This window comes from Rhinoraja longicauda, chromosome 23, assembly GCF_053455715.1.
Source record: "Rhinoraja longicauda isolate Sanriku21f chromosome 23, sRhiLon1.1, whole genome shotgun sequence".
In the NCBI taxonomy this organism is placed as follows: domain Eukaryota; kingdom Metazoa; phylum Chordata; class Chondrichthyes; order Rajiformes; family Arhynchobatidae; genus Rhinoraja; species Rhinoraja longicauda.
The window spans coordinates 36,948,040-36,961,313 of NC_135975.1; the positions used below are offsets into that span (position 1 = coordinate 36,948,040).

Sequence of the window (13,274 nt, forward strand, 5' to 3'; positions counted from 1 at the left end):
ACAACCCACCACCTGGCTGCTGCTTGCAACACTTTCTTATCATTCAGGAGGAGATTTCCATTACATTGGTTTCAGGCAAATTTATAGTGCCATTTGGTTTCTGCTATTTGAAGCAATGCTACATGTTGAAGATTGCTTCTGTGATCTCGTAATATGGAATGAATCTTTTTATGATTGGGGAGATTCCTTTGTACAAGTTTTTTAATTCTGTTTAAAATCAATTTCTCCAAATGCTGAATTCACAAATGGGAGTATATGTACCATTTCCATCTTATTACAAAACAGAATGAGGCCATTAATCCCATCAGGTCATACTGCGGCGGCGCGGTTGTGCAGCGGTAGAGTTGCTGCCTCACAGCGCTAGAGACCGGGTTCCATCCTGACTACGGGTGCTGTCTGTATGCAGTTTGTACATTCTCCTTGTGACCTGCATGGGTTTTCTCTGGGTGCTCCGGTTTCCTCCCACACTCCAAACACGGACAGGTTTGTAGGTTAATTGGCTTTGGTAAAACAGTAAAATATCCCTAGTGTGTAGGATAGTGCTAGTGTACAGGGTGATCGCTTGTCGGCGCGGTCCTGGTAGGCCAAAAGCCAGTTTCTGCACTGTATCTCTAAAGTCTATTGACTAAAGGGCCATGTTGGGTTCATGAACAATCCCATCCATTCCGTTGCCCCTTTCTTTATTTCCCTACATCTCTGCAACTCATTCTTTTTAACAAATGCCCATAAACTTCTTTTTGTCATTAATCTATATCAAGGTGTCATTTATATTGGCAAAAATGGGAGAATAAGCAAATCATTTTCCTGTACAGAGGCTGTGACCAGTGAATGGTCCCAGAGGTCCTTACTATTCACAATCTATTGCATGTAAGAGGGGACCAAGCCCAACCAAATTTGCTTATGATACAATTGCGTTGTGAGGAAAATGCAGAGACTACAAGAGGAGGGAGTTAGACTTAGCTCTTGGGGCTAAAGGAATCAAGGGATATGGGGGAAAAGCATGAACGGGGTATGTTCCAATGTTCTTGTCCACCTTTAGGGCTATCAGTATTGAATATAGACTTTGGGAGGCCATGTTGCAGTTGTACAAGACATTGGTGAGGCCACATTCAGGGTATTGGATTCAGTTCTGGGCATCATGTTACAGAAGAGATGATGTCAAGCTGGAAAGATTTACACAGAGAAGATTTACAAGAATGTTGCCAGGATTCGACCTGAGCTTTGGGGAGAGGTTGTGCCTATTCTTTGGAAAGCAGGAGAACGAGGGGTGATTTTATAGAGGTGTACAAAATCACAAGAGGAATAGATCGGGTACACACATAGTTTCTTGCTAGAGAAGGGGAATCGAGAACCATAGGATAAGGCTTTAAGGTGAGAGGGGGAAAATTTAATAGGAACCTAAGGGGTAACTTTTTCACACAACGGCTGATGGGCGTATGGAATGAGCTGCTGGAGGAGGTAGTTGAGGCAGGGAGTATCGCAACGTTTAAGAAACATTTAGACAGGGACATGGATAGGACAGGTGTAGAGGGATTTATTCACAAAATGCTGGAGTAACTCAGCAGGTCAGGCAGCATCTCGGGAGAGAAGGAATGGGTGACGTTTCGGGTCGAGACCCTTCTTCAGACTGATGTCGGGGGTGGGACAAAGGAAGGATATAGGTGGAGACAGGAAGATAGAGGGAGATCTGGGAAGGAGGAGGGGAAGGGAGGGACAGAGGAGCTATCTGAAGTTGGAGAAGTCGACGTTCATACCACCGGGCCGCAAACTGCCCAGGCGAAATATGAGGTGCTGCTCCTCCAATTTCCGGCGGGCCTCACTATGGCACTGGAGGAGGCCCATGACAGAGAGGTCAGACTGGGAATGGGAGGGGGAGTTGAAGTGCTGGGCCACCGGGAGATCAGTGGCGTTAATGCGGACCGAGCGCAGGTGTTCAGCGAAGCGATCGCCGAGCCTGCGCTTGGTTTCGCCGATATAGATGAGTTGACATCTAGAGCAGCGGATGCAATAGATGAGGTTGGAGGAGGTGCAGGTGAACCTCTGTCTCACCTGGAAAGAATGTTTGGGTCCTTTGATGGAGTTGAGGGGGGAGGTAAAGGGACAGGTGTTGCATCTCGTGCGGTTGCAAGGGAAAGTGCCCGGGGTTAGGGTGGTTTGGGTAGGAAGGGACGAGTGGACCAGGGAGTTGCGGAGGGAACGGTCTCTGCGGAATGCAGAGAGGGGAGGGGATGGGAAGATATGGCCAGTGGTGGGGTCCTGTTGTAGGTGACGGAAATGTTGGTGGATGATATGTTGGATCCGCTGGCTGGTGGGGTGGAAGGTGAGAACGAGGGGGATCCTGTCCTTGTTGCGAGTGGGGGGATGGGGAGCAAGAGCGGAGCTGCGGGATGTAGAAGGGACCCTAGTGAGAGCCTCATCTATAATCGAGGAGGGGAAGCCCCGTTTTCTGAAAAACGAGGACATCCTAGTCTGAAACACCTCATCCCGGGCACAGATGCGGCGTAGACGGAGGAATTGGGAGTAGGGGATAGACTTTTTGCAGGGGACCGGGTGGGAAGAAGTGTAGTCCAGATAGCTGTGCGAGTCGGTGGGCTTGTAATAAATGTCCGTCACTAATTTTTCTCCTGTGATGGAGATGGTGAGGTCCAGAAACGGGAGGGAGATGTCAGAGATAGTCCAGGTATATTTAAGGGCAGGATGGAAATTGGAGGTGAAGTGTATAAAGTCAGTGAGTTCTGCATGGGTGCAAGAGGTAGCACCAATGCAGTCGTCGATGTAGCGGAGGTAGAGTTCGGGGATGGGGCCAGTGTACGTCTGGAACAGGGATTGTTCGACGTACCCGACAAAGAGGCAGGCGTAGCTAGGGCCCATGCGAGTGCCCATAGCTACGCCTCTGGTTTGGAGGAAGTGGGAGGAGTCAAAGGAGAAGTTATTGAGGGTAAGAACCAGCTCTGCTAGGCGGAGGAGAGTGTTGGTCGATGGGGATTGGCTGGTTCTACGGTCGAGGAAGAAACGGAGGGCTTCGAGACCATCCTTGTGGGGGATGGAAGTGTAGAGTGACTGGACATCCATGGTGAAAATGAGGGAGTGGGGGCCTGGGAACCGGAAGTTATCCAGGAGATGGAGAGCGTGTGAGGTGTCTTGGACGTAGGTGGGGAGGGATTTGACCAGGGGGGATAGGATGGAGTCGAGGTAGGTAGAGATAAGTTCGGTGGGGCATGAGCAGGCAGAGACAATGGGTCTGCCGGGACAATTGTGTTTGTGGATTTTGGGTAGGAGGTAGAATCGGGCCGTGCGGGGCTGGGGAACTATGAGATTGGAGGCACTGAGGGGTAGTTCGCCGGAGTTGGTGAGGGACATGGGCTGAACGCAGGCAGGTGGGACTAGTGTAGCTGGGACATGTTGATCGGTGTGGGCAAGTTGGGCCGAAGGGCCTGTTTCCATGCTGTATCACTCTATGTCTAGGCCAGTTATATTGCCTCGCATTGATAACAATTTGGGCACTTCTTTACGTCACTTATCTGCCCAGTCTGATGACAATCTCCATCTTATTGGTTTATTGGTAGTCTAATTAGTAGTCTATTAGTATCTTCCTCCTCGGATTCTCATTCCTCCAGATCTAGTCCTTACCTTCCACCCCATCAGCCGTCACATACAACACATAATTCTCTGAAATTTTCACCACCTCCAATGGGATCCCACCACTAACCACATTTTCCCATCTCCACCCCTTTCCGGCTTCCACAGAGACCGTTCCTTCCTTAACTCATCCCTTTCCACCCAAATCACCCCCTCCCCAGGTACCTACCCCAGCAACCGCAGAGAATGCAACATCTGCCCCTATACCTCCTCCCTTAACTCTGTCCAGGGACCCTGATAGTCCTTTCAGGTTAGGTAGAGTTTCACTTGCACCTCCAACCACATCTACTGTATCCGTTGTTCAAGATGTGGACTCTTGTACATCGGCGAGACCAAATGTAGATTGGGCGATCGTTTCGCCGAACACTGCCTGAACCTACCTGATCTCCCGGTTGCTAAACAGTTTAATTCTCCTTCCCATTTCTACACAGACATTTCTGTCCTAGGTCTCCACCATTGTCAGAGTGAGGCTAAACGCAAATTAGGCATTAATTCTTGCAGTTTCACAACTTGTCACAAACTCCCTATCACAGAAGCAACCTTCCACCACCACTCTCTGCCTCCTATCACTCAAATCACACCAATTTTGGATTAAATTTGCCAATTTGTCCTGGATCTTATGTGATCCCAATTGGGAGCTTACTGAAGTCAATGTGGCCTCCAGAAGATCAATTCAGTGTATTCTTTCACAGAGCTCTGGGGACAGTTGTGTTTAAATCTTGTACTGTCCTTCTAGAAACACAAGAGCGACAAAGACACAACAATCTCAATTTGTTCAGTTCCTTTGGTTCTTGCCTCAAGATTCTCGCAGGGCAGCACTGTGCTGTAGCAGTGGAGTTGCTGCCTTACAGCATCAGAGATCCGGGTTTGATCCTGACTATGAATGTTGCTCTGTACAGAGTTTGTACTTTCTCCCCGTGGCCTGCATGGGTTTTCTCCAGATGCTCGGGTTTCCTCCCACACACCAAAGACGTACAGGTTTGTAGGCTAATTGGCTTTGGTAACGATTGCAAATTGCCCCTAGTGTGTGTAGGATAATGCTAGTGTGCGGTGCTAGCTGGTCGGCACGGACTCAGTGGGTCGAAGGGCCTGTTTCAGCACTGTATCTCTAAACTAAACTAAAATAAAAAATAGGGGATGGAGGAATGGCATTTTGAACATTTACTGGAAGGCAAAATGACATGTGCTGGAATACTTAGGCAGAGAGTGCTGTGGAAGGAAGCAGGTGAGTCTGTAATTGTCAGGAGCACTGATTGAAGGTTGGGATTCTGAAAGGTACACACGTAAATTGTTGAGTCCAAAACATCCTGACTCAGATACACAGCCGCCTTTTATTTCCAGCTGTTTTCTAAAAGGTTTTTAATTTGGTGAAGTCCAAATATTCCATTCTTGGAATTATTTTGTTTTAACTGATCAATGCCAAAAATAAAGTCACGGTATTTATTTTCTGTAGAACATGATGTGGCAATGGCGAAATACAGCAAGCTACCCAAGAAAAGAGAAAATGAAAAGGTAAAAAATGTTTTCAAATGGCTTAAACATCAATAGTCAATAGTCGTTTATTTGTCACATACACATAAATGTGTAGTGAAATGAAACATTACCCGCAGTTGAACAATAAGACCAATAAGAATAATCAATAAAAATGCAATAACACATACAATCACAAGCTAACACCAAACAAAAAGAAACATCCATCACAGTGAGTCTCCTCCAGTCCCTCCTCACTGTGATGGAAGGCCAGAATGTCTTTTCTCTTCCCTGCCGTCTTGTCCCGCGGTCAGGCTGTTGGAGTTGCCACGTCGGGGCGGTCGGGGCTCCCGACATTGAAGCCCCCGCTGGGCGGTGATAATCCCGCCGGACGGTGAAAGGTCCGTGGCGGGCCGACCCAAGCCCCGCGATTCGGGGCGGGCGAACAAGCTGCCTCTGCTGCTGCCGGAGCTCCCGATGTCGGCCCCCATCCAGGGGCCTGCGGGCTTCCGACGTCCACGCTGCCCGCGCCGGAGCCTCCGGAGACGAGTCGCAGCCGCTCCCGCAGTATCCAAAGGCAGCCAGCGCCGCAGGTGGTGAGTCCAGGCCAAGGGCTCTGCGAACCAGAGCCCCAGGTGGTCCCAGGTGCATGGCCGGTGGTAGGCCGCAACGGGAACGGAGACACGACACAGAAACAAAGGTCGCGTCTCCGTTCGGGAGAGAGAATTTTACAGTTCCCGTTCCCTCCCACCCCCCCCCCCCCAAACATAACATACAAACCCTACACCATATTAAAACTACAATTCAGACAAAAACAACAAAAAACACAAAGAACAGACGGACTGCAGGCAAGCCGCAGCTGCGACAGCAGCGCTGGCTCCATGTCCACTGTTCCAGGTGTGGGCGAGACCAAGCACAGGTTCGGCGATCGTTTCGCTGAACACCTCAGCCTTGTCCACCTAGGCTTACGTGATCTCCCGTTTGCCAAACACTTTAGATAGACACAAAAAGCTGGAGTAACTCAGCGGGACAGGCAACGTCTCTGGAGAGAAGGAATGGATGTCGTTTAGGGCCGAGACCTTTCTTCAAACACTTTAACTCCCCTTCCCATTCCCGCACTGACCGTCTGTCCTGGGACTCCTCCACTGTCAGAGTGAGACCCAACGCAAATTGGAAGAACAGCACCTCATATGTGATGGCCCTGTGGTATGGATATTGATTTCTCTAACTTCAAGTAACCCTTGCTTTCCCTCTCTCTCCCCATCTGTCCACCACCCTAGTTCTCTGACTAGTTCTACTCTCCTCCTAATTAAATATTACTGATTGCTGCGTTGTTACCTTCAGCTAACAGTGAGCCATTCTACATTTCATTATCATCTGCTTTGATCGGTCATTTTCACACCTTACCCTTCCATATCTATCGACTCCCTCTCGCCTGACTCACAGTCTGAGAAGGGTCCCGAACTGAAACGTCACCGATTTCTTCTCTCCAAAGATGCTGCCTGTCCCACTGAGTTACTCCAGCATTTTGTGTCTATGTTCGGCTTAAATATGACGGACAATTATATCAGAGGGATAGAGGGGCACAGTGAATGCTGCCATTACAACTGGGAGTTAGTCCAGCAGTCTATACAATACCATTCATGGTGCATGTACCCTTGCGGTATCTGGTTGCCAACCATTTCTACTGCCTTTCTCATTCCCACCCTGACCTTTCTGTCCTGGGCCTCCTCCATTGCCACATTAAGGCCACTTGCAAATTGGAGGCACAGCACCTCGAATTTGGCTTGGGCAGTTTACACTCCAGCGGTATGAATATTGAATTCTCTAATTTTAAGTAACTTTTACTCATACTCTCCTCCCATCCCCCCTCCCCTCCCTCCCTTCACCCTAGTTGTTTAACCAGTTCCACACTTCTCCACATTGTTTTCCTTTGGAGATCACACCTAGCCAACAATGGGTTTACCAGGCAATGCCCAGCCTGAGTTTATTCATAGCGGCCCTGACTAGCGCTATTCTTTTCTCGTCTCCTGCTCTTCACCACCCCCCACCCCCTACTTTCTGTCTGAAGAAGGGTCCTGACCTGCAACGTCTTCCATCCTTTTTCTTCAGAGATGCTGCCTGTTATCTATAGGCCCCCAAACAGTAGCCTCGACTTAGGGTGCAAGTTAAATCAGGAGATAAAATTGGCGTGTCAAAAATGTAATGCTACGGTGGTTATGGGAGATTTCAACATGCAGGTAGACTGGGAAAATCAGGTTGGAAATGGACCCCAGGAAAGAGAGTTTGTAGAGTGCCTTCGAGATGGATTCTTAGAACAGCTTGTACTGGAGCCTACCAGGGAGAAGGCAATTCTGGATTTAGTGTTGTGTAATGATCCTGATCTGGTAAGGGGACTAGAGGTAAAAGAGCCATTAGGAGGCAGTGATCACAACATGATAAGTTTTACTCTGCAAATGGAAAGGCAGAAGGGAAAATCGGAAGTGTCGGTATTGCAGTATAGCAAAGGGGATTACAGAGGCATGAGGCGGGAGCTGGCCAAAATTGATTGGAAGGAGGCCCTAGCAGGGAAGACGGTAGAACAGCAATGGCAGGTATTCCTGGGAATAATGCAGAGGTTGCAGGATCAATTTATTCCAAAGAGGTGGAAAGACTCTAAGGGGAGTAAGAGACACCTGTGGCTGACAAGGGAAGTCAGGGACAGCATAAAAATTAAGGAGAGGAAGTATAACATAGCAAAGAAGAGTGGGAAGACAGAGGATTGGGACTCTTTTAAAGAGCAACAAAAGTTAACTAAAAAGGCAATACGAGGAGAAAAGATGAGGTACGAGGGTAAACTAGCCAATAATATAAAGGAGGATAGCAAAAGTTTTTTTAGGTACGTGAAGAGGAAAAAAATAGTCAAGGCAAATGTGGGTCCCTTGAAGACAGAAGCAGGGGAATTTATTATGGGGAACAAAGAAATGGCAGACGAGTTAAACCGTTACTTTGGATCTGTCTTCACTGAGGAAGATACACACAATCTCCCAAATGTTCTAGGGGCTGGAGAACCTAGGGTGATGGAGGAACTGAAGGAAATCCACATTAGGCAGGAAATGGTTTTGGGTAGACTGATGGGACTGAAGGCTGATAAATCCCCAGGGCCTGATGGTCTGCATCCCAGAGTACTTAAGGAGGTGGCTCTAGAAATAGTGGAAGCATTGGAGATCATTTTTCAATGTTCTATAGATTCAGGATCAGTTCCTGTGGATTGGAGAATAGCAAATGTTATCCCACTTTTTAAGAAAGGAGGGAGAGAGAAAACGGGTAATTATAGACCAGTTAGTCTGACATCAGTGGTGGGGAAAATGCTGGAGTCAATTATAAAAGACGAAATTGCTGAGCATTTGGATAGCAGTAACGGGATCGTTCCGAGTCAGCATGGATTTACGAAGGGGAAATCATGCTTGACAAATCTACTGGAATTTTTTGAGGATGTAACTAGGAAAATTGACAAGGGAGAGTCAGTGGATGTGGTGTACCTCGACTTTCAGAAAGCCTTCGACAAGGTCCCACATAGGAGATTAGTGGGCAAAATTAGGGCACATGGTATTGGGGGTAGGGTACTGACATGGATAGAAAATTGGTTAACAGACAGAAAGCAAAGAGTGGGGATAAATGGGTCCCTTTCGGAATGGCAGGCAGTGACCAGTGGGGTACCGCAAGGTTCGGTGCTGGGACCCCAGCTATTTACGATATACATTAATGACTTAGACGAAGGGATTAAAAGTACCATTAGCAAATTTGCAGATGATACTAAGTTGGGGGGTAGTGTGAATTGTGAGGAAGATGCAATAAGGCTGCAGGGTGACCTGGACAGGTTGTGTGAGTGGGCGGATACATGGCAGATGCAGTTTAATGTAGATAAGTGTGAGGTTATTCACTTTGGAAGTAAGAATAGAAAGGCAGATTATTATCTGAATGGTGTCAAGTTAGGAGGAGGGGGAGTTCAACGAGATCTGGGTGTCCTAGTGCATCAGTCAATGAAAGGAAGCATGCAGGTTCAGCAGGCAGTGAAGAAAGCCAATGGAATGTTGGCCTTCGTAACAAGAGGAGTTGAGTATAGGAGCAAAGAGGTCCTTCTACAGTTGTACCGGGCCCTGGTGAGACCGCACCTGGAGTACTGTGTGCAGTTTTGGTCTCCAAATTTGAGGAAGGATATTCTTGCTATGGAGGGCGTGCAGCGTAGGTTCACTAGATTAATTCCCGGAATGGCGGGACTGTCGTATGTTGAAAGGCTGGAGCGATTGGGCTTGTATACACTGGAATTTAGAAGGATGAGGGGGGATCTTATTGAAACATATAAGATAATTAGGGGATTGGACACATTAGAGGCAGATAACATGTTCCCAATGTTGGGGGAGTCCAGAACAAGGGGCCACAGTTTGAGAATAAGGGGTAGGCCATTTAGAACGGAGATGAGGAAGAACTTTTTCAGTCAGAGGGTGGTGAAGGTGTGGAATTCTCTGCCTCAGAAGGCAGTGGAGGCCAGTTCGTTGGATGCTTTCAAGAGAGAGCTGGATAGAGCTCTTGAGGATAGCGGAGTGAGGGGGTATGGGGAGAAGGCAGGAACGGGGTACTGATTGATAGTGATCAGCCATGATCGCATTGAATGGCGGTGCTGGCTCGAAGGGCTGAATGGCCTACTCCTGCACCTATTGTCTATTGTCTATTGACCCGATGAGTTACTCCAGTTCATTGTGTGTATCTTTGGTATAAACCAGCACCTGTAGTTCCTTGTTTCTACTATGCTGTACTGCTGTTTGGCCATTTTGCCCCTCCTCACTCTTACATAATTCATTGTGAAGGGGCTTTTCATTTTGATGTGTTGTTTTCTTGTCTGTGTTCCACGTACCATCTTCCCTTTCCACTTTATCTCTCTGACACTCCCAGAAAGCTCTGAGCCAAAGTCAAGCATGCTAAGAGGCTGCCGTGTTCACTCCTCTTCACCTCAGCATCCCACACAATCTGCCCACGATCTTTCTCTAGGTGGACAAGTGTGTGTATTAGAGGGTGCATATCAGTTTCAGGAGAACAAGTGCCTCAAATATTCAACGGCCCCGTCCCCATTACCCATTGTGGAAGAGAGGTCCAAAGAAACATGACCATGTGAAGGAAAACAATTCTCCTCATCTTTGCTGTAAATAGGTTACTCACTATTTTTAAACAGTGAGCCCTTGTTGTAGATTTTTTCAGAAGAAGAAGCATTTTCTCCCACATTCCTTGTAAAGTACAATAGATTGGACCCTTGCCTGTGACAACCTGCTCATTGCAGTGTCCATTTGGTAACGGGATTGGTGCCGATGAACATATGGCCCGTGGCACTGCATAATCTCTGCGTTTAGCCTGACAGTGCATCGAATGCCGTGAGTCTTGCCATGAAGAAGTCCTGCTGGCAGTCTGTGACTGTGTCCTCTGGGACAGAATGGATTACCCCCCCCACCACCAGATTCCTATTTCAGTGACAGATTGCTATGTCTTCCTTTGACACTCTCTGACCTGTTCACCCCTCATGGTGCATGTCTCGGCTGTTGTGGGAGGTCATAGTCATAGTGTGACAGAGCGTGGAACAGACCCTTCGGCCTAACTTGCCCATACCGGCCAACGTGTCCCAACTGCACTAGTCCCATCTGCCTGCATTTGGTCCATATCCATCCAAACCTGTCCTATCCATGTACCTGTCTAACTGTTTATTAAAAGTTGTGATAGTCCCTGCCTCAACTACCACCTCTGGCAGCTCCTTCCATACACCCACCACCCTTTGTGTGAAAAAGTTACCTCTCAGGTTCCTATTAAATCTTTTGCCTTTACTTTAAACCTATGTCTTCTGGTCCTCGATTCCCCTACTTTGGGCATGAGACTCTGCATCTACACAATCTATTCCTCTCATGATTTTATACACCTTTATAAGATCATCCCTCATCCTCCTGCGCTCTAAGGAATAGAGTCCCAGCCTACTCAACCTCTCCCTATAGCTCAGACCCTTGAGTCCTGGCAACATCCTGGTAAATCTTCTCTGTATTGCAACACTGTAATTATGTCCTCTAATAACACACTGTGATCATTATCCCCTGCACCCTCTGCTCCACTCTTCTTCCTGCCCTTCCGTCTCGACCTATCCACTGGCCGCTCCAGCTCTGCGCTGCAGTGTGGGGGCAACAGTGGACAAAACAGAAGGGAGTTGCAAACGGTAAGGTCCCCTATTAGTAGGGTTGACGCAACAGTCACAGTGAATATAAGACTGGGTTTCCAGTGGGGAGTGTAACACCGAGACCATACCATGCCATCCAAGTTGTGATACTGTACGGGAAAATGTCTAGCTTGACCTTGATGCCAATTTAAACTAATCATGAACATGTGAAGAAAAATAATTCCCTTCATCTTTGCTGTAAACGGGTAACTCCTTATTTTTAAACTGAGCCGTGGTTCTAGATTCTGTCATAAGCAGAAACATCTTCTCCATAAGCAGTCTGTCAAGACCTTTAATAATCTTGTACATTTTTATGCAGTCAACTCACACTCCTCGTAAACTACGATTGGGGGGCCCTAGCCTGCCCTCATGAGACAACCTTCTCATTCCAGGTACCTATCTGGTAATGGGATTGGTGCCGATAGAATTTAAACTTGTAAAACTTGTGAATGGTGAGCCTTGTCATGAAAGGAGTCCTGATTGCCATCCTTCACTCATCCACCAAAAGTCTCAATACTACACCTTTCTTGTTATCAACATGCCTTATGGCATAGTTTCATTTCTGCCACAGAGGGCAGTGGAAGCCAAATCACTGGATGGATTTAAGAGAGAGTTAGATGGAGCTCTAGGGGCTAGTGGAATCAAGGGATATGAGAAGGCAGGCACGGGTCATTGATTGGGGACGATCACAATGAATGGCGGTGCTGGCTTGAAGGGCCGAATGGCCTCCTCCTGCACCTATTTTTTATGTTGCTATTTGGTTAAGTATCAGCATCTCCCTGATCTCACTATGCTTCACAAAATGCTGGAGTAATTCAGCAGGTCAGGCAGCATCTCGGGAGAGAAGGAATGGATGACGTTATGCTTCATGCTTCACCTTAATGCCCTTCAAGAGCCGCAACACTTCCTCCCCCTTAACCTGAAACTGCGCTTGCACATTCGCATTCTCCACACTGATCTCACTCCTCCATTTCCTCCTTTGTGGTGAGTACTGATGCAAAGTACTTCTTTAGTATTTCACCTCCTTCCTCTGGCTCCATGTATAAATGACCTTTGTTCGTGAGTGGTTCTACCCTGGGGTAGGCAAATGAAGTGCAGAGTATAGAGATACGGATCATGTACATGCAGATGAGATCAGCATGTTCAGCATGGACATTGTGGGCTGAAGGGGCCGTTTCTGTGCTGTCTAGGAACAAGTTAGTCCTAAATTCTGACCAGTTGTCCTTTAAATAACTCTGACATGTCAGATGTGGTATTTCCCAATAAAAGCTGCACCTAATCTACTCTCCCCAGTTCCTGACTAATACTCTTGTAATGAACCTTCCCCCAGTTTAGCACTCTGCCTTTGTGTAATATTATCCTTGTCCGCAACTATCTTACAATTTAGTGGTAATGTTGTAAAGTGTTGGTTATTACAAAGAGGATGTTTCTGGTCACAATGACAATTTTCCATGACCATACTCCTGGCATATGTATACACAAAGCCCCTGCAGGTGGCATGGAATTTTACTAATCTGTCTCTGTGTACTCGTGGAGAGTAATAGTTATAGACATCCTGCATGGAAACATGCCCTTCGCCCAGCTTGCCCTTGCCAACCAAGGTGCCCCATCTGTATTAGTCCCACCTGCTTCTCTCCAGAAATGCTGCCTGTCCCGCTGAGTTACTCCAGCATTGTGCGTCTATCTACTGATTCTGTAATCTTGACCAAAAAACACAAAAGTGCTGGGGTATTCATTGGGTCAGGCAGCATTTCTAGAGAACATGGAAAGGCAATGTTTCAGGTTGAGGACCCATCAGACTGCACTAGTAGGAGAGAAAGCTGGAATAGACCTGGGGCAGGACAAAGTGAGAGGTGGATACCGGTGAGGGGGGGAATAATTAGCAGATGGGTGGACAAAGGCCAGAGATGAAAAGGAGGCACAAGGCCATGAGATA

At 47.5% G+C, this 13,274-nt stretch overlaps 1 protein-coding gene across 2 annotated transcripts in view; it reads left to right on the plus strand.

Moving 5' to 3' along the window:
- Positions 1-13,274, plus strand: part of appl2 (adaptor protein, phosphotyrosine interaction, PH domain and leucine zipper containing 2) — a 93,218-nt gene that overhangs the window by 25,966 nt on the left and 53,978 nt on the right. For both annotated transcript variants that reach the window (XM_078420065.1, XM_078420066.1), the window contains one exon: positions 5,093-5,151. In XM_078420065.1, coding sequence (XP_078276191.1) covers positions 5,093-5,151 — 59 coding nt within the window. The remainder of the gene's footprint in view (positions 1-5,092; positions 5,152-13,274) is intronic.